The following is a 20,284-nucleotide window of genomic DNA, read 5'->3' as shown; positions in this document are numbered from 1 at the left end:
CGGAAGGTAATAAGTGAACGGTTCCTAGACCTACGGTCGACTGGTGGCATTTCCTTCGGTTAAATCCGGAAAATTTGTCATTAGACGACTATAGTTCTAGAATTTGACTGGAAATCACACAGGTCAAGTTGTCTATTCTCAAGAACAGTGCTGTCCAAGCTATGTGTCACCAATATGCATGGACCGCATGCCATGTGTGATTTCTGACGTAGTTTACCATCAGTCACGGAAACGGTGACAAAAAAAAGAGTCTAGACAACACTACTCTAGAGAGTGACAAGGAGGTCTCAATAAACTGGACGTCATTAATTAATCAACCCCACATAGAAAATTTTTGTTTTTGGGGAAAATGCCAAAGAGTGAGAGATGAGTTCTCGGCAATTAATAATTTAACTTTTCTTTAAACAAAAAAAAAATTAAAATTCATGTGATTGCTTCTCATTAAATAGCAATGCCGATGTAGAGATCTTCTGAGTATATCACATGTAGTCTCGTAATAATAAATGAAAAATAAATATTTTCCCTGTTCACATTCCTTTGCTCTTATTCCTCCCTTCATTTTCCGACATTTAATCAATTGATGGCATATTGTTGATGCCAACCTAGTCTTGTCTCGATAAAAAAAACCGTTCCTTTCTTAAAAAACAAAAAAAAAAAATGATGTGTCTATATTAGCTGTTGTATTTAATTATTATTGTTGTGCAAAAAAACATAAAAAAATGAATTTAAGGACGCAAATTCAATTCAAGATATATAATTATTTTTAAATTTATTGAATAATAATAATTAAAAAAAAAGTAAAGATGAATGTACTGCATAAAAAAAAATAATTAAACCCTTTTTTGCCATGAAAAATGCGGTGTATGATGAATTAAATTATTAAGTATGATGTAAAACCAATGATTCATCTCCCTGATATAATAATAAAGAAGAAAAAAAAATAAAAAAAATAAGAGGAATCTGGAAAATTATCAACTTTGTGTTTATTTTTAATGCTAAGCGATGGCTCACTATAGCAAGAATGATTTGTATTAATCTACGCTAATCTTTGTCCAAATTTACTCATTTAACAGTAATTCTGTTGATTTTTCAAGGCTACGTTATGAAAATTCGCAGAATTTTGTCTAAACTCTTCATAATTCGCGGAGTTCTTATTCTACCTCAAGCATTTTAGATTATCAAGGACATAATAATTCTAATGTGGAAGCTAATACAACAGATTTGTGATCGCAAACCCAAAATCCCATTCTATTCTCTTCCACCCCGAGCAACACATCATGCAACACAACAAAAATTGTCATGTGACAAGTCGTCGTGACAAATCGAGAGCGCACTACACAGATGACAAGTGCCAAAAATGTGTCAAAAGAGACAAAAATGACAAATTTTTGTCACCCGAGTTGCCTACCACTGTGACAAATGTCTTTACAACATCATTGTCATAATGTGTCACTCAAGATACACACAGGTAATTTAAAATAAAATTTGTTGATGACTTTCCACTAATTTGTGACAAAATCTAGTCTTAAAACTCAATAACTTAAAAAATATATTAAGCAACACTTATTTTTACAGGTTTTGAAATCAACCTTTAGTTATTTTATTTTTTTATTAACAAATACTTTCATTTATTTTCTAAACAAAATCATTCTCACGATGCAACTTTAATGACTATCTATAAACTGCAACTCTGACAGAAGCATCACGACATTCGGAAGTGGCCTAGGTTGTGGCGAGAGTACTGTGATTGTTTGTCGATCAACATCAACATTTGTTCTGTAATAATATTTACATTTTCAATTTTCAGCATATCATACATGAATTCTATTATATTTTCGGACGGTTAAGTACTTACACACAAACATATCCCATAATGTTCTTTTTCAGTACGTCTTGTTCGGCTGTTTCGGCAAAACTCATGGCGAGTAAATGATGCACAAGAGACGGACCTGGTTGAATTGGCCATAATTTTGTCATGTTGTCTGTTGCTTTCATACCGAGTGGCATGCATGAATCAGGAAGTGCTGGCGCTCCTATTTTGTACAATTTCATGTCTGACCTGTTGAATAATAAAGTTGACATGTATTACATTTTGTGCTGTTATTGTAAATTTACGCATGACTGATTGGTGTGGCTATATCTTTTTTTGGTCTAACAATCAGTAACAATCCTGAGGCAAATGCGTCGATTTATACTAATTCTCAGGATTTATTTTAATCTAATTTTTAAATCAAGCGAAATCCACTGATTTAATAAAATGCTCATACCAAAACGGAATTTCACATAGGTAACTGAGAGCTTAAGGCATTCAAAGTATTTTCAATGACTTCTCATATTACATTGTATATTCTATCTATGCATACAACAGAGAATGCTTAAAACATAATCGTATTACCATTTAATATCAATAGAATGAGGATAAAGAGGCGACCTCGATCCATAAAAATATTCCCGAATTCTCAGATCTCTGCTTTCAGCACGTGCCTGTTGACTACGTTCAACAACTCCTCCACTTTTAGGTAAAAATACCACTTTACATGATGAATCGATATCTCTTAGTAATTCATTGTATAAACGTTCTTGGTCTAAGACGATGATAATTCCTACTTGAAATGCATTTGCAGCATACTTTATGTTCTGATATCCTTGCCCTTTTATCCATCCACAAGTATTTATAATTATACCAGATGCCATCGTTCGTTTATCTTCCTTTAATCTCTCAATTGTTATGTCCGCTAATGTTGAGATGCAAGCTTTATAAAATTCGTTATTAAAATCGGGCGATTTATGTCCATAATGGATTACTAAAGGTGCTAATTGTGCAAATCCCTCCTCAATTGATGCTGGCCGTTCAATTAATAATGATGATATGCTGCCAGGTACGGATAAATTTCCTTGACCTACATCCAAATCGGTAAATATTGGTCGATGTCCAAGTCGGACTGCATAATTAAGAAGGATTCTACATAACGTCGATTTTCCTACGTCAGTTGGTCCAACAACCATTATTATTGGTCCTTGTGTTTCTCTCTCCTCTGCCTTTGCTCTCATTTGTTCTATTGCTGAATGTGTGTTGAGGTATTGGATCTATAACGGTCAAATGCTGGATTAGTTCAATAATCAAGGATTTTTATTAATTAATGACTTACCATTGGGGTTTCTCGAGCTATATAACATACATCTGGCTCGCCGGTCAGTAAAAGCACACATCCTTGATATGAAAATATTGCTACTTTTGCGCCTTGTAAAAATGTGTATTGTTTAGCTTTCACAAGCTCCGTTCCATATAGTTCTGCAAATCCTGACTTAAGCTAAGTAACAGAATCAAAAGTTATGCCGGGTTAAGTAAATAAATTTAATTAAATCACTAAATTTTGAATGAAAACTTACTTCTACTGTGATTTGTGTCTTGCATTCTATTTCAAACCGTAGTTCGCAATCTTTTTCAAGATTATACTCTTTCACTTCCGCTGTATCTGTCATCCTTACCTTAGTTTAATTAAATTAAAATATTTGTAAACTCAAGCAATGTTTTTATTCGTCTTGAACTGAAATTGAATTTTAAATGACCGTTATGCAATTTTGTTAACAAAGTAAGCTGGAAATATGAAAATTACGCAAATTGAAGAGAACTTTAATTAAAATCATCTCAAGAATTTCGAGAACTAAAGGATTTTCCTATCGTCCGCAAAGTTCCGGTGAATTTTCATTGCACAAATGCGTAACATCTTACCCCTCGAATGAATTTGCTGAATTGCGCTGAATATAAAACGGGCGGGAATCATCAATAACGTGATGAAATTTTGGAATTATTTGCGATAAATTTTGGGAGTATTCACATCAAATAGCAATAAGGAACTGTGTATTAGGTAATAATAGCCATTAATTACTGATTTTTGAGTTATTTTAATTCATATCAAAAATTTCAAATCTAACACGCCCGTTATTAATTTCCGTAATTTACGAACGATTCCCAAAAACGATTTTTTTTCTTTCTCGCACAGTAAAAATTAGATCTCTGTGTTTAAGTCAAGAATAAATGGGTATTTTGTGATTAACCAGCATTAACTTCCAGCGAAATAGACAGCACATCGTGGATTCATCAAAGTACAACAGTGTAAATTAAGAATAAATCAATAAATCATGGATATTTTAATTAAATTTTCAAATGCCTTTTGGAACGAAGATGTAAGTATATAAAATATGATTGATTTATCACGAGAACAGTTGAATCTGGTCAGAGAATGTTAATTGTATTACATATTCGCAATGCTAAATTCCTTAATAGGAATTTTATTTTAATAAGTTTATTAATTTTATAAATTTTTATTTGCACCATCAAGGTTTGGCTTCCACCCAACATTACATGGAAAGATATTGAACCAGGCAGTCGTGAAGATATAGTTTATGCTGATTACAGACATCTACTATGGCCTATTCCCATATCATTTATTATCATAGTTCTGCGGATAGCAGTCGAAAAGTAAGATCCAGTTTAGGGAAATTCTATGTGCATGAATCACAAACGAAAAATTATTGATTTTAACATGAGCTTCATGTTTTTTTCACTTAATTAATGCGAAAAAGTTTATCAGGAATGTTGATTGCGGAATTTAGAGTCAATATTTAAAATATGATTATTTTGAATCATAAAAGTGATAATGAATTAAATTATTTAACTTACTTCTTTGCAACTTACTTGATATTTATGCTGTTTAATAAGACATTCCTAATTATTATCGGTGACAGACATTCATTAAACAAATTAGTACGAGATAGTTCAAGTACATATTTATCACATTACAAAATCAAATATCTTCTAAAACTTTAATGGGCAGTCGATATGAAAAATATGTGATTATTATTTATCTTTCAATCATCGGAGTTCATTATTTTAGTATGGCGTGATAATGCTACTATATTGGATGTATAAAATTTACTCTTTTTTGTGATTTAAATTTATGACAAAAATACCCAAATGTTTATTTTATGGGAAATTTGAGTAATACAATAGGCATAATAATTATAGCGTTAAGAAAACATGTGCACATGCCGTCATTATTGACTCATGCATATGATCAATTGTATCAACATTCCTCAATCAATTTTTATTGTTTTCCCTTACAAGTATAATATCAAGGAGTAAGTTCATGACCTCTTATGTTCTACTTTCATTTTTCTCTTTTATAGCTATTGGATTATGCCTGTTGGAAGATCCCTCGGTATTAAATCGACCAAGGCTAAGGCTCCTATACCAAATAAAACATTAGAAATCACGTATTCTAAAATGTCGAAGCTTAATCACAAAACAGTAAGTTTATGCTCTTTTCTCTTTTATTTCCTTTCTATCATTTTCGTGTGTCACATTCCTACGATAGTATTAAATTAAAGAAAATAATAAAAAAAAACAGTTTGTCGCGTTTCACGGCCAATGAAAATATTCTTAGCGCTGTTTACGCGCGCGATATTTGATGATAGCATTTGTCTGTCGGCTTGAATGAAATGTGATTGTGATGGATCATTAATGAGTCTTGCATTAAATTATGCAAATATTCTATTCGTCTTAGTATTTTGTTATGTTTAATCTCGGTAAACACACGAGCTACCTACACAAAATTGCTCGAGTTCCAGAGATGGATAGTTCTTAAAATCATTAAAAATTTGAATTTTATAATACTGTTGAATTTTCAAATCTTACAAACCGTTAACATTTTGAATTCTACAAAACCGCTGAATTTTCAAATCTTTAAAAACCGCTAAAAATTTCAAAGCTTACAAAACCGCTAAAAGTTTCAAGTCATACAAAACCGTTGAAAATTTCAAATCTTACAAAGTCGTTAAATTTTCAAATCTTACTGACTCATTAATTTTCAATCTTATAAGGCAGTGAATAATATTTTGAAGCAGTAGATGCGTCATCGGTCACAAACCTCATCTAATTAATATTACTCATTTTTGTTTTCTCCTAAAAGAATTCAATTTGCATAATTTAATTCATTTTTTGATAACCAGTTATATGGTGAAATTTTTGGAATCCATAGCATCTCTATTTTAAACTTGTTTATTGATATACGATGTTTTCATTGATAACATCCACTGTCAAAAATTCCTAAAAATTTGTTATATGATTTCATGTTCGTCATTAGTTGTAACATCAAACAATGTCTCATTATTGACATACACATGAAAATTTTAGAAAAATATGGCAATTATCTTTTTAGCATTGAATTGTTCTTAACGTTCTCATATCTTCTTTTTAGATAGTAAATTTGACAAAGCAGCTCGACTTAACAGAACGACAAATTGAGAGATGGTGGAGAAGGCGTAAAGCACAAGACAAGCCGACAACATTGAAGAAATTCTGTGAGAATGTTTGGCGTTGCATGTACTACACATATAGCTTTATTTTTGGCATAATTGTAATGTGGGATAAGTCATGGTTATGGGACATTAAGCAATGCTGGTATAGTTATCCACATCAAGTAAGTAATTGCGATTATTAGCCTGAGCTATTCAAATGTCATGCGGTAGCTGCTTTGCGGTCATTTGTAAAGAAACTAATTGACAGCTGTTGCATGACAGAAACATGACAGTTGTGGATTAGACATGTGACAATGTGTCTTGACAGTCATGTGACTGTTGTGCAACAACATATGATTGATTTGTGTCAATTATGTAACATTGTTGTATGACAGTTATTTGATTGTGGCGCAACATATCATAAATCTGCAATGTTGCACGTTAGTTGCGCGACAAATCAATGCAACAGCCATATGACTACCACTGTCATGATGCATCTCTCGGGCTTTAATAGCTTATCACATAATTCTAACAAAATCATTTTATGCTTATTTTTAGTCAATCCATAACGATGTCTGGTGGTACTACATGATCTCAATGTCATTTTATTGGTCATTAACATTTTCACAATTTCTCGATAATAAACGAAAGGATTTCTGGCAAATGTTTATACATCACGTATTAACATTAGTATTGATATCATTAAGTTGGATGTGTAATTTACATCGTGTCGGATCACTTGTACTGATTGTACATGATTTCGCAGATATTTTATTGGAGGCAGCAAAATTCTTAAAGTATGCAAATCTCCAAAAAGCATGCGATATAGTATTTGGATTATTTACAATATCTTGGATTGTGACGAGATTGGGATTATTTCCAAGAATTATTTATAGTTCAACAGTGGAAGCACCACAGATATTACCAATGTACCCAGTTTATTATATATTTAATTCATTACTTATAATGCTTCTTGTACTCCACTTTATATGGACATATATGATCCTACAAGTTGTCGTGCAGACAATAAAAGCCGGACAAATGGAAGGTGATGTTCGTTCCAGTTCCGATGAAGTATCAGATAGTTCCGAGAATCGGGATAAGCCAGTACTTCAGAATGGATCTGGAACTCCATTAAAAGAAAACAATAAATCATCACCCAGCCGATTAACCAGCAAGAGTAATAACATTCAACAAGACTAACTCGATTAATTTTAATTAGTGCTTGAAACTGTCGTTTTTTTGGTTTTCATTTTCATTTTTCACGTTTCATTCCAATTTATTTTTGGACATCTTTTTTTTCTTCTTCTAATGATCAAATAACGAGTATAGTCAAACAAATTTACACATTATTTATTATTCGAATAATTAACTTTTTTAATGCCGGGTCAAACGTGAGGTGGATGGCTTGTTCTGTGACTGCAATTATGTGTTTATGATGTTGAGTTATAAGGTGCTCTAATCAAAATTATTCATGGATAGACACATGGCAGTCATGGGATGGACATCTCCGTCATGTACTACTCGGATCTAATTTTCTGCGAATCTATAAAAGAATCTTTAGATCTAAAATTAGTCTCATATTGACATGAACATATTTTTCTATTAGATAGAGAGAAATAGAGGATATAATGTCAGTTTTTATATATTTACAAAACATATTAAATGAATTTCTATTGAAGCTGTTGCAATGAGAAGGCTTTAAAAAAAACTTATTGAATCACATTTTTTTGTCCTTATTAATTAATTAAGCTGCTTACGAAGTGAACCAAATTTTCATTTTTTTTATATATTAATGTACCTAAGTGTATTTAGTTAGTAATATTGTTTGCAAAACGTTGATTTTCTAAATGTTTTTTTATAGATTATTTAAAATATGATCTGCTTATACCACTAAAAATAATTATGCAATAATCAGTTTTAAATATCTATTATCATAAATTGTGTCATGGTTTTTCATTACAAAAAAAAAAGTAATAAATTTTTACTAAGTTTGAAATTCTAATCAAATGGCTTTTACTTCTACCCCTGGTGATGGTCTTTGCTCTGAGTTTTCTGAATAATCCGTTATGAATTTTTTTGAATTTTATGATTTTTCCTCTATTCAGCGATATTCAGCTACTAACACTTACAAACATTCATTGAAATTTTGTAAATTATTCTTAAAATAATGCATTCTCGACATCGGAAACTATCCATAGATGACAATAATAGCTTAGATTCACATTATTCTTACCAAATTCAATGTAAATACCTAAAAATTTCTCAATCTTTAAAACTACAAATTCTTTGTTCAGCTGAATAGCGCTGAATTTGCATTAGATTAGTAATCTTTGAAAATTTAACGGTTTTTAAGTCACGTGTGAGCATAAACATTAAAATTTTTATAAAAATACATAGACTTTAACAAAATAATCATAACGGTCAGTAGATATTTAAGTAATGTTTATAAATTATTCACTGCCATCCCCTTAGAAACAGCTGTAGGAAAAAAACAAAGACAAAAAAATAATTATTAAACGCAATTTTTCGTAAATTCATAGATCGCATAATAATATTAAGGAAAATATGATAGTTGTGATAAGATAGTTCCTCATAAAATCATTCACGAGTGTGCATAGAGCAGAAAGTAGTTCAAAATTATCAATAATCAAAATATTAATAGAATCAAAAAAGGACCAGAAATTAAGGAAAAAATGAATTATCAAGCAACAGCAGACCGATCAGAAAATCCATTTCAGCAATTAAATAATCAGGATGATAATTTTGAAGACGAGGAAGATACAACGCATAATATAAAGTTTACAATACCACCGAATAGCAATGAAAAAGGTAAATTAAATATTTTCTTACTCAAGGTCGAATTATTTTTGGATCTTTTTGATGATTCTTTGTTCTCCTTTTTTTTATTTGCCTTCATACAGCTCAGTGGAATCACATCGTAGATTTAGACTCATTTTTCCGGAGAATCTATAAATATCATCAAAAAAATGGATTTAAAGTAATTGCACTGGAAGAAATTCTCGGTTTGTTCCAATTTATTGTAGTCGTCGTATTTATTATATTCGCAACATACTGTGTAAATTATCCGGTTCTCTTCAAGTGAGTCTACATGTCAAATATATAATTTAATTAATTATATTAATAATTTCTTGTAGAGAAGAGAGGCCACCAGATCAGAAAGAATTTCCAGTAAAATATACAATTACAGATGTTATTTTTACATCTGAGCAGTGCCATGCACGATTCTCTCTTTGGACCTATGCGTTGATAGGCGTTTCTGTGATTTTTTGGATTGTACGAGCTATCACTGTCTTCTTTCATATCCTGCATAATTACGACATACAATGTTTCATGAAGGTTGCTTTAAAAATTGAGGATTATGAGTTGGAAAATTATACATGGCATGAAATTCAGGTAGAATATTTATGTTTATCTATTTCGAGAAGTAGAATTAGTGTAGTTTAATAGCTTAACATGTGGTTTGCAGATTTTAACAAAGATTTTCATCTTTAACGGTTTTTGTAGAATTTGAATTCAAGAAATTTGAATTTTATTAAACCGTTGAAATTTTTGAAATTTACAAAACCGTTGAAAACTTAATTTATGTGTTAATCTTGTAATGCCATATTAAACTGTGTCGCTCGAGATTTTCTTTATGACTCATCCTAACAATAATTTATTCATTTTTTTAGAGGAGAATTCGTGATGCACAATCCGAAATTCAACTTTGTGTTCACAAAGACAATTTAACAGAACTCGATATTTACCATAGAATATTAAGGTGAGTGTCCTCAAAAATTTCTTTGTTGATTTTTTTAATTCAATGACTCATCACATTCAACAGATTTCAAAATTATATGGTTGCGATGATAAATAAGAATGTCCTACCGTCGAAGCTTAATATACCGATAATTGGCGAAGTTAATGTTTTAAGTAAATTACTAATTTACAATATCGAATTGATACTTTTTCGTGGACCTTTTGCCTGTTTCGAGAATAATTGGCATTTGAAGGAGGAATACAAAAGAGCATCAAAAAAGGCTGAACTCGCATCGAAACTTTCAAAGCATATTACTTGGTATGCTTTGGTTAATTTAATGCTGGCACCGCTTATATTTCTGTGGCAAGTTTTATTCTTCTTCTTCAGTTACGCACCAGTGAGTATCTTTGTTATTAACTATTTCTACATTTATTGCTTTGAACTAAATTGATAATGAATTTGATGTCGAAGTTTTTATTTTTGAGCGAGGCAAGTTTGTTATGAAATTTTTGTTTATAGAAAGGAATTTAGTTTGTAGAGCAATTAAGTAATTTGACTCGTGCTGCAATGTTTTGATTTAAAAGTGAGATTTTAAGTTTTAACGGTTTTGTAGAATTTGAATTTTGGGACAAAAAAAAATTGAATCTTACAAAACCGTTAAAAATTTGAATTTTACAAAGCCCGGTGATTCCACCGATGAATTTTTTCACAAAAAATGACATTTCTCTTAATTTACTCACTTTTTCGCTACTTTTAATGCCCTATATCATGTATTTACCTATTTACTATCGTTATATGTCATCTAGTACCTTTAATACACTTTAATTAAGGAAATATTTCCATTTTTATGCCCGTTACTTATACTTTTTTTTTGGAATTTGTTGTTTTTGACATCATTCAAAACCAAAATTTAGACTATTTAAACACTTTTAAAACTTCTTTGGTAGTCTAATAGATGGTTCCTAATCTAATACATCTTATGTTGTGCTTATTAGGGCTCAAAACCAAGCTATCAAGCTAAAATTATTAAATGTTCTTATTGTTGAAAAAAAGTATAAGTAACGAAATTCCCAATCCGCGTGAAAACAAATTTTTAAAATCAATATTATAGCTTAATTAACAGCAATTGCTTTGATTAGAATGCTGTTTATGATATTAAGTGAGTAAATGAAGATGTTTATTTAGTATTCTTGAAGTGTCAATTGAGTTAAATGTCATTTTGGAAATGATTAAATTTTAAAGAACACGGATTATTCAAGCAAAAATTTTCAAAATTCAACCAATCGGTGGAATCACCGAGCCGTTCAAAATTTTGAATTCCATATAACCGATAACTTTTCAAATCCTACAAAATTGTTAAAATTTTGAATTTTACAAATCAGTAAAATTTTGTTTAAAAATAATAAGCAGCACAATATCAATCAAAATCAATTTCCTTGATAAGTCACCTCTAAATATGCGTTACAGTCAAAACACCTCACTAATCTCCAAATCTTATCAACGCTTAATTAATTACAGATTGTGAAGAAGGAACCAACGATATTGGGAATGAGGACATGGTCTCAATATGGTAAGCTCTATTTGAGACATTTCAATGAACTCGATCATGAATTAGATGCGAGATTAAATCGAGCGTATAGACCAGCTGTTAAATATGTGAATGCATTTTCATCGCCAATTCTCACCGTCATGGCAAAGTAAGTGTCCTTTAGATAGATTCATTTCGATTACACCTGAGTTCATCCATTTTTAGATTCTGTATATTTACATTCGGCGGATTGGGAATGTTCTTATTCATCTTGGCCATCATCGATGAAGATGTTATTCAAGTTGAGCATGTTCTGCTCATTATTACGGCCTTTATGGGCATTACAGTCGTTGCACATAGCTTAATACCGGATGAGAATTTAATTTGGTGTCCCGAGCAACTTATGAAGAATATTTTATGTCATGCACATTATTTGAAGCCAGAATGGCGCGGATTTGCACATACATCTAAAGTTCTTCGAGAATTTGAGGACTTTTTTCAGCTTAAAGCATTTTATTTTATCAACGAAATTTTTAGTCCATTTTTGACATTTTTTGTGCTTATGTTCAGCGTTAGACCACGATCACCGGAAATTATTGACTTTTTAAGAAACTTTACAGTATCAGTCATTGGGGTCGGCGATGTCTGTTCATTTGCTCAAATGGAAATTCGAAAACATGGAAATGCTGATTGGCAAATTGCTAACAGCAATGAAGATTTGAGTCCAACAGTCGAGAATAATCAATACAATCAAGGTGAAAATGGCAAGACTGAGTTGTCTTTGGTCCATTTTGCATTAACTAATCCACACTGGAAAATGACAACTGAAGCTAAACAATTTTTACGAGGCGTTCGTAAGCATGCAATGCAAGATTTAAATAAGACACGAAATCCTATGGCACCGACCAATTTGGGGGCAACAGCAATGGGACAAAGTTTAATGTCCGTTGAGAGTTTAGGGGAGGAATACTCATCAGTTGTGCAATCAATTTTACAAATTCAAAATCTATCAACATCTCAACATTTAATGGGTAAGTTAAAAACTTCAAAATATAACGTCCAAAAAATATTTGAAAAATGAAGACCATTATTTTTAAATTTCAAATGACCGTTATTTTTTGAAAGCTAATTTACCTAATTACTAACTCTTCAATCTTCATTATTAGGCATGTCAATGTACCAACAACCAGCATATACAGCTGGTCCATCACATCAACCAATAACTCCACCAAATACAGCAAATCTTCAATCATCGATGGCACCAACATTTGATTTTGAACGAATGTTACGTGATAATTTAACAGATGGATCGACAATGACACCAATGCGTAGTCAGTTCCTTCCAAATATCAATGAAGATGAAGATTCTGATGATCAACAACAAGAAGCAGCAGCAGCTTCTCAGCCAGTTCCACCAAATAGAAATGCATCTGGAATGCATATGAGCATTCGTGGAAGTTTATCAAAGAAGGAAGGTCCAATAGAAATGTCAAAGCACGGCCTCCTTTATAGTTTATGTAATATTCCTCAAAATGAAACTCAAATGTTCACGCCGGAACTAACGACGGCTGATATGTGTCTAAGTACACTTTATTTACATGAAATACATCACAAACAGCAATTACGTCGTGGTGCTAAACTGGAAGAGAGTCAAAGATTTTTATGGCAACGGCCACGACAAAATAATCCACAAGATGCAACATTACAAGTCAATAATGAGAGGATGCCTTTACTGTCATCGAGGAAAACCTAGCGAAAGCCTCCACAATGGGTGTGAAACTAGATATCCATTTTTAAATTTCTGATAGAATATTTTCAATTTAACTAGATGTGTATGTACATACGATAAACAATTTTAATTAACTAATATGATAATACTGTTGCTTAAAAATGATGAAAGTGTAATTCTAAGCTGAAACAAAAAAACAAATAAAATTCCTAACTGAAAAAATAAATTTGAATTTTTTCATTTCATCGAAATTTTGTCGGTATTTTGAAGCTGATTTCACACAAGTTTTTGTTTTCAAACAGTAAGTTGACATTTTTTCTTTATTTTGTAAAGTTTGTGTTGCTGGATCAATAAATATATTTCATTTATCAGCTAGTTGATCTTTGTGCAGTGCTTAAATTAATGATCACTTGCTATTTTCATGAAAATTCTGAAAACATTAAAGTGATAAACAAAAATATTAATTAGACTCATTAAATCACGACTTATTATCATGAATTGTGAAACAACTGTGATTAATTAAGAATGAATCATACTTTCACATCATTTAACTAACAAACAAAAGATCCAGTGCAATAAATTTTAAAAATTGTGTCCAATTGGAACTAACTCAACGTTTTGTTATCTTCCAGATGAACAATGGAAACAATAACATACGAAGAAGATCTTCAGACAAATCCACTATATATCAGACTGATTGATAAGTATTCTCTACTACAAGAAATCTCAATAAACAACTGGATTGTGGCACTTCCGAAAAGATCGAGTTATTCAAGCAAGTTCCTGAATAATCATGAATTCATGCTGTCACATATATTGGCACCATCAGAAGAACTTCCAAAAACACACTTCTGTAACTTGGTTGGAGAAGAAGTGCTGATTAATGGAACTGATGTGAAGATTAAATGTGAAACAGCAGCAGCTAATGTTCATGTACTATTTGAAGAATATTTCTATACAAAAGATAGTCAACGCTACAAGATAATATGCATAGATAAGCCACTAAGTACAAAATTCTCAAATAATTTAACGACGTGCAATGACACTGTGGTCAAAAGTGTCCATCAAAGTCTAGATTTAATCCATAATTTATGTTCAAAGCAGGTCGAACGAAAAATTGATAATGCGATTAAAAGTTTCAATCTACGGATTCAAAAGTCGACTGATTACGACAGTCTCCAAGCCAATATCAAGCTACTGTACGAATATTGTGTCAATATAACGTGCACAAAGAAAATAAAGGAAGAGCAATTTTTGTGCATGAATATGAAGTTTGCTGTCGAGTATGTGCTGCTTGATTCGATTTATGACAAGATTTTTGATGCCATAATTGTTAAGCAGGCTGAGGAGAACGAGAAATTCAATAAAATAATTAAGAAACTTTCGAATATAACACTTAATGATCTCAACATATCGGAACCAGTCGCATCTAAAATACATGACAACTTTAATGTCATTAGAATAGAAATGCTTAAAATTGATAGCTGTAAGACGAGTCTAGACAAACTTAGTTCCTTGAAGAATGTCATTGATACTATTTCATCGACTATTGGGAATGTGACCACGGATATCCTCCTACCTATTATGGTCTATTTAGTTATTAAGGGAAATTATTATCACTGGATTCCAACATTAACATTCATCCAGGAATTCAATTTATCATCAGTTCTAAGTGCTGAAAATCAGTCAACTGGAAGTGCACTGCTGTACATTTTAACGACATTAGAAGCCATAATTTACTTTATACAGACAAATGAGAATATGTGCTTAGAAAAGAACCAATTATTCCATCCAAAGGACATTAATGACATTCATAGTCAGGAAGATTACTTGATGTACATCTTCACATGCATTAAGGAACAAAATGATTCACAATTGATGGTGTTACTTAACATGTCATACTCAGCATTTAAAAATGAATCATCAGTAAAATGTCCGTCCATATCTCCACCATGTCATCCACTATGTAATTGCGAGAAATGCGACAAGAAGTTCGAATCCTCAACTTTTGATATTAATCAGACATCACATGAAAAACTAACTATGCTGCACATAGCATCTGCATTTAATTCAGCACGAATCTTAACAATTTTAACAAATCAAGGTGCTGATGTTAATGCTAGAGATTCACGCGGATATACTCCACTCCACTATGCATCACAAAAAGGACATCAAAAAGTTTTATTTTTACTGCTGCACAACCAGAACAACTCAATTAATTTACGTACGAATGATGATCAAACTGCCTTAATTTTAGCATCAATTTATGGACATGAACATTGTGTTAAAGCACTTTTATTTTTCGCTGAGCACACACATACAGCACTTGACGTTAATTCACAAGATAAGGATGGTATGACTGCATTGCACTATGCAACACAATTTGGATATGATGGAATTGTTGAAAATTTACTCGAATATCAAGCTAAGGCAACAATTAAGAATAATATTGGGAAGATTCCTATTGATTATGCTAGAAACTCAATAATTAAGAAGAAGTTGGAGGAAGCAGCAAAATATCAAGTTGAAGAATTGCCAATAACTGAAAATGAATTCATTTTTGTACGTAAAGAAGATTTAGCGGATATTTTTGACGAAGTCACTTAATTAGCATTTACTATACACTTCCTCGTACTAATAAACTTATTTTTACTTAACATATTCAAAGCCTATTGCGTAATATTTGCATTGTTTTGATAGTTATTGCTTTCATGGAGTTTGATTGATTTTTGGTCATGTTGACTTGTTTCAGTCAAGTGTTGCTTAATAATTCAGGTATGGATATGGAAGAGCTTTTGTTGCTGTTCTTGCTGTAATTCAAATCGAATCAACTGAATGTTTTATTAATTAAAATCCATCAAAACATAACAGTCATTTCGATTTTGAATTCTACATCTTGAAGTTCAATTCATTAAAATTTAAAATACGACCGTTAATTAACGGAAGTTTGAATAAATCACATGATTTTCTTGATGTCTAATTCTCTAAAGTATTTTAGGCATGAGTCAATGTTAATAATCATCCTTTGCTTCCTCGAAATCGCGGACCTGATAGTGAGATACCATAAAGTATGCCTGAACACTACAACTTGTTCGTTTGTACTATAACGTTCATTTGTATTTCAAATTGTATATAAATTTTGAAAACGTAGTTGAAAACCCCTTTTTTCAGTAAAACATCAGTCTGCTTTTGAACTTCGAAGAATAAACATCATTGCACATTTATAAATCCGTAAGGAAGTCGTTTTGATTAAACAACATTTCTACAATTACAAAAGCTTAAACACCGCAACATCGCCGTATTAATAGTTAGGCGTGAAGTTGCTCTAATGACACCGTGACGGATAATTTCGATTCATTATTACAATGCGAAAAGTGCGGCTTGCTGCTTGAGATACATTTTCAAGCTACTTAACTCCCCTTCACGGTTACCTAAAATGCATCCGCAAATTATCAATGAAAAAATATTCTTTGAACTCTGAATTACGTCTTGTTCCAAATTTGCAATGTCTACTGTATATTATCAGCTATATACACACTCAGCAACGAATATAAAGTTTGTATTATGTAATTTCACATTAATCATCATCTCATAAAATGAAATTTGACCTTCCCGGAATATATGCTATTTTTTGCCGGTTTATAGACGTAAACAATGCTTAAGAACAAAGGGTAATTAGACTATTATATGGGGTAGCTCTATCGAGAAGGTAGAACAATAAAAATCATGCAAAATTACCATAAAAATGATCAATTTTATTTCAAGAATAAAGCAAAATATTGGCGGTAAAATCAGGAAATTTGACACTTAATTAATTTATAAAAATGCTAATCAGCTCATGTTGTTTTTGGTGCCTGTGCAGCATCAATTTGTTGAGCGACATTCTTTGCGGCTGAAAGTGTATTCTCGTAAAGTTTTGAGAGTGTATCAGCGAAAATCGATTGGATGTTTGTTCCTAAAAGACAGGAAATAAAATAAACAGCAACAATCAATAAATTATGGCAACAAACCTTCAGTTTGAAGACGACTATTCAGACTATCAGCTTGATCAATAACATTCTGGAATGTTGATCTGAGTTGAGTAACTTTTGTTTGATCATTATTGGCCAAAAGGTTAGCAGCTGATTCCGATAGTTGTGTTGCGACACTTTTAATTATGGCATCAACACCTTGTTTACTTTCAGTTGCTTGATTTGATAATTGATCAGCAACTCCTATCGTGATTAAATAAATATTTTTGTATTATTACTGGATTATTAAAATATAAACAGGAAGGAATGTAAATGTTTAGGGATTGTTCGAGATTAAGTTTTTGTTTATTATTACTGGATTTGATTGGAAATGACGAATCTTTTAGATTGGAGATGACATAATGTTGTCTATCATTTGTAAGGCTCAGATAAAGCCTCCGTACTTTCTAGTTTGTTGATTTTTAGACAGAATATGTGTTAGGCTTGCTGAAATTCAGCTTTTACCAATCGAGAAAAGATACAAAAAGTCACTTGCTAGTTATTGCCAAATGAAGCACGAACAACACACCGTGATCAGTAAGGCATCGCTATGTCTACAAGACACGAAGGTATTTTGTCGGGTTATCCGTGACAGGTTCCCCTGCATCGTACAATGCGATTCGCTACATTGTGCCCTTGTGACAGTCTACTTGATTCTAATTATAGTGTCTACTTGATCTCGGATTGATGTCAAATCTAGTATGTCCTGATCGCGTTTTCTTTAGCATTTACTTAATTTCTTGTGTTTACTCCGGGTGATGGTATACATGGCCCGATATAAGCCGTCACGGTTCCGTCAGATAAACTTCGCGTCTTATCGTTTATACGGTGTCGTAGCGGTGCCCCAGCTAATACATTGTGCTGCCCGGGATAATCTACTACTCAGACAAACTCACTACAATTCCTAACTTACCCTTAATATTCTTAGCATAAGTCTCAGCACCAGTCTGGAATCTGTTCAACAAATCAACATTGTTTGATGAACCAGTTGCTTCCAAAAGTTGTGTATTGATCTGCTTGACAGCTGCTTGCGCATTCTCTTGAATTTTTGCAATCGTCTGTTGTGTCTGATCGACAATGCTCTGCTCTGCTGGAGCTCCAAATGCAATCTTAAATGACGTAAATAATTTGCTATCAATTCGGCATGGCTTTATTGCTTAATTATTTCACGATTTTTTATTTTATGAAAAATTTAGAAAGACTTAGTAAGTCATGCATGACAATGCTTTCACTATTCCATAATCACATTTAAATATTCACCTGAACAAGGCACACAATCACGATAAAACACTTCATTTTTATTGTCTGGTAAATTTCACAACTTAGTCTTCTGCTTACTCAAATCAAACTGCTACAAAGCAGCTACAAATGATCGCCTTATATTAAAAATTCTGATGTCATCACTAACACACAAAAAAGAAGACAGGCTGTAAAGATTCTTAATTATGCTCAGATGATTTGGATTTTGTAATTATTCTCACATCTATTTTGATTTCGTCTTTCTCTCAATATTTTATTATTATTATAGTCTATCCTCTCGGCTCTGTATATTGATCAGTAGGATGATGATAATGACTATTGGAAACCTGTTTAAAGGGACTTGTAGAACTCGTTTTCATCCCCTTTATTTTTTCTACCTGAATGTAATTTAAAAGGCATCGATAATAACAAAGAATCATGTTCTGAATGCAGCTTAATTTATGTGAATAAATTTTTAGATCCAAAATTGGATCGTCTTTAATATTGAATATTGAAATACAAAGAAATCATCGTAGTTAACATTGACATATTTTTTTCTAGTAAGTCTACTTAATATAAATTTTTTGGGAAATGGAATGTTTTGGGGATAGGATGGAGATGGAATAGGGATTTTGTGATGTCGTGGTAATGTTGAGTCTTGGATGTGGAGCAATAAGACAGTAATTTATTTGGAAAATGTAATGAACCGTATGCAGTGTGCTGTTTCGGTTGAGGCTTTCCATCAAGATGTGTCATGCGCGGTTTCGGTCGAGGCTTAGCAACAATGCTCACGCCTTGACGCAAATGAATTTGCACAGCTATAGACCATAGTTGGCGTCTAGACAGCATTAATCATCCTTATAACCGAGCTCAAAGTGGACTCGAATTCTATACAAATGAAGTCGAGACGACTTTTCCACACAAAATCCGAGTCAACTTTGTTCTCTGCTTAGAACTAATCATTACATGCTCTACTACTGTAGAGGTTTAGTCTGTATGAATGTTCTCATTTGGATCTAAGCACGGTCGGCGCTTATTGCGTCAAAAATATGACAAAGGGGTAGCATATTGTGGAATTAGTTCCAGTTCTTCTCCGGATTCACTGAATTACCCGATTTGACACTGACGTCCCTAACGGGCAAAGACAACACGAAAGTATGCTTCTTGTCTATTGGGACCGATGCTTTTGGTCTGATTCATGGAATAATAGAACTTGCTGGGCAATATCCATACTTTACTTAACAGACAAAGAGTTTGATCTCAAGAGCAGAGTAAGCTTAGAGCCACGTTCATGCTGATCTAGTACATTTAAGATGAGCAAGCTCTCAACAGCATGCTTTTTGCCTGTTAAGAACTATCTTGTTGACATTCCACAGATCCACACAATACTCACAACATCACAATAAGGATGACTTAGGATAGGAATTTAAGGAAGGAAAATCAATCATGTCCATCAAACCATCCATATCAATTCCATCAATAGAATCTATACAGATAATTTCAAAGACAGTAACAATTGGTTTAATGGATAAGAACTAAATAGCATCTTTGTAGGATTTGTTCATAAAAATTTCTAGTCTTGCACTCATTCATGTCTGACATGAGTCTCAAAATTACTGACTCTAGACTCTGATGGTTCTAGAAAGTCAAAATCGAAATTTTTCTTTTGTCTGTATGAAGCCTTTCGTTTGATTGTCTTCTTAAATGTTGGATCA

The 20,284-nt window shown here is 32.2% G+C and overlaps 5 protein-coding genes across 6 annotated transcripts; 3 read left to right on the top strand and 2 right to left on the bottom strand.

Annotated features, from left to right (window-relative positions):
* Positions 1–1,563: 1,563 nt before the first annotated feature.
* cbc (crowded by cid) lies at positions 1,564–3,565 on the bottom strand. The gene is made up of 5 exons (XM_070635457.1): positions 3,391–3,565; positions 3,150–3,311; positions 2,396–3,087; positions 1,856–2,059; positions 1,564–1,776 (listed from the first exon to the last, which is right to left on the bottom strand). Exons 1-5 carry the CDS (start codon positions 3,481–3,483, stop codon positions 1,665–1,667), a joined length of 1,263 nt encoding a protein of 420 aa, XP_070491558.1. The 5' UTR covers positions 3,484–3,565; the 3' UTR covers positions 1,564–1,664.
* A 408-nt stretch (positions 3,566–3,973) lies between these two features.
* schlank (ceramide synthase schlank) lies at positions 3,974–8,980 on the top strand. 2 transcript variants are annotated; one of them, XM_070635380.1, is made up of 6 exons: positions 3,974–4,188; positions 4,344–4,483; positions 5,191–5,311; positions 6,261–6,482; positions 6,859–7,348; positions 8,844–8,980. In XM_070635380.1, the coding sequence occupies exons 1-6, from the start codon at positions 4,144–4,146 to the stop codon at positions 8,870–8,872; spliced, it is 1,047 nt and encodes a 348-aa protein (XP_070491481.1). In that variant the 5' UTR covers positions 3,974–4,143; the 3' UTR covers positions 8,873–8,980. The 2 variants fall into 2 exon arrangements, with proteins under 2 accessions (XP_070491481.1, XP_070491480.1); XM_070635379.1 differs by lacking the exon at positions 8,844–8,980 and having other exon boundaries at positions 6,859–8,101.
* Positions 8,981–8,996: 16 nt separating this feature from the next.
* Atg9 (autophagy-related protein 9) lies at positions 8,997–13,546 on the top strand. The gene is made up of 8 exons (XM_070635378.1): positions 8,997–9,132; positions 9,225–9,402; positions 9,459–9,717; positions 9,996–10,084; positions 10,148–10,460; positions 11,582–11,760; positions 11,817–12,622; positions 12,758–13,546. Exons 1-8 carry the CDS (start codon positions 8,997–8,999, stop codon positions 13,342–13,344), a joined length of 2,547 nt encoding a protein of 848 aa, XP_070491479.1. The 3' UTR covers positions 13,345–13,546.
* Positions 13,547–13,592: 46 nt separating this feature from the next.
* Positions 13,593–15,981, top strand: LOC139086800 (ankyrin repeat domain-containing protein 27-like). Its single transcript, XM_070635397.1, has 2 exons — positions 13,593–13,621; positions 13,953–15,981. The coding sequence occupies exon 2, from the start codon at positions 13,960–13,962 to the stop codon at positions 15,925–15,927; it is 1,968 nt and encodes a 655-aa protein (XP_070491498.1). The 5' UTR covers positions 13,593–13,621; positions 13,953–13,959; the 3' UTR covers positions 15,928–15,981.
* A 1,073-nt stretch (positions 15,982–17,054) lies between these two features.
* LOC139086844 (uncharacterized) lies at positions 17,055–18,730 on the bottom strand. Its single transcript, XM_070635459.1, has 4 exons — positions 18,591–18,730; positions 18,244–18,439; positions 17,331–17,534; positions 17,055–17,275 (listed from the first exon to the last, which is right to left on the bottom strand). Exons 1-4 carry the CDS (start codon positions 18,624–18,626, stop codon positions 17,157–17,159), a joined length of 555 nt encoding a protein of 184 aa, XP_070491560.1. The 5' UTR covers positions 18,627–18,730; the 3' UTR covers positions 17,055–17,156.
* Between the last annotated feature and the right edge of the window lie 1,554 nt (positions 18,731–20,284).

The sequence above is a fragment of the Chironomus tepperi genome, unplaced genomic scaffold (genome assembly GCF_022539635.2).
Source record: "Chironomus tepperi strain 1889 unplaced genomic scaffold, CSIRO-AGI_Ctep_v1 contig_89, whole genome shotgun sequence".
Lineage (NCBI taxonomy): Eukaryota > Metazoa > Arthropoda > Insecta > Diptera > Chironomidae > Chironomus > Chironomus tepperi.
Note: the sequence above shows the minus strand (reverse complement) of the source record. Positions and strands in the feature narration are given on the sequence as shown.

Bases quoted from the DNA above. Each gene is read 5' to 3' on its own strand.
- cbc (XM_070635457.1), bottom strand. From the start codon at position 3,483: ATGACAGATACAGCGGAAGTGAAAGAGTATAATCTTGAAAAAGATTGC. The intron at 3,312-3,390 runs GTAAGTTTTCAT...TCTGTTACTTAG, and splicing joins AGACACAAATCACAGTAGAA to CTTAAGTCAGGATTTGCAGA. The intron at 2,060-2,395 runs GTAATACGATTA...ATTATTCAACAG, and splicing joins CATTCTATTGATATTAAATG to GTCAGACATGAAATTGTACA.
- schlank (XM_070635379.1), top strand. From the start codon at position 4,144: ATGGATATTTTAATTAAATTTTCAAATGCCTTTTGGAACGAAGAT. The intron at 4,189-4,343 runs GTAAGTATATAA...TGCACCATCAAG, and splicing joins ATGCCTTTTGGAACGAAGAT to GTTTGGCTTCCACCCAACAT. The intron at 5,312-6,260 runs GTAAGTTTATGC...TCTTCTTTTTAG, and splicing joins CGAAGCTTAATCACAAAACA to ATAGTAAATTTGACAAAGCA.
- Atg9 (XM_070635378.1), top strand. From the start codon at position 8,997: ATGAATTATCAAGCAACAGCAGACCGATCAGAAAATCCATTTCAGCAA. The intron at 9,403-9,458 runs GTGAGTCTACAT...AATTTCTTGTAG, and splicing joins AATTATCCGGTTCTCTTCAA to AGAAGAGAGGCCACCAGATC. The intron at 9,718-9,995 runs GTAGAATATTTA...TCATTTTTTTAG, and splicing joins ATACATGGCATGAAATTCAG to AGGAGAATTCGTGATGCACA.
- LOC139086800 (XM_070635397.1), top strand. From the start codon at position 13,960: ATGGAAACAATAACATACGAAGAAGATCTTCAGACAAATCCACTATAT.
- LOC139086844 (XM_070635459.1), bottom strand. From the start codon at position 18,626: ATGAAGTGTTTTATCGTGATTGTGTGCCTTGTTCAG. The intron at 18,440-18,590 runs GTGAATATTTAA...ACGTCATTTAAG, and splicing joins TGATTGTGTGCCTTGTTCAG to ATTGCATTTGGAGCTCCAGC. The intron at 17,535-18,243 runs GTAAGTTAGGAA...TAATCACGATAG, and splicing joins TTATGCTAAGAATATTAAGG to GAGTTGCTGATCAATTATCA.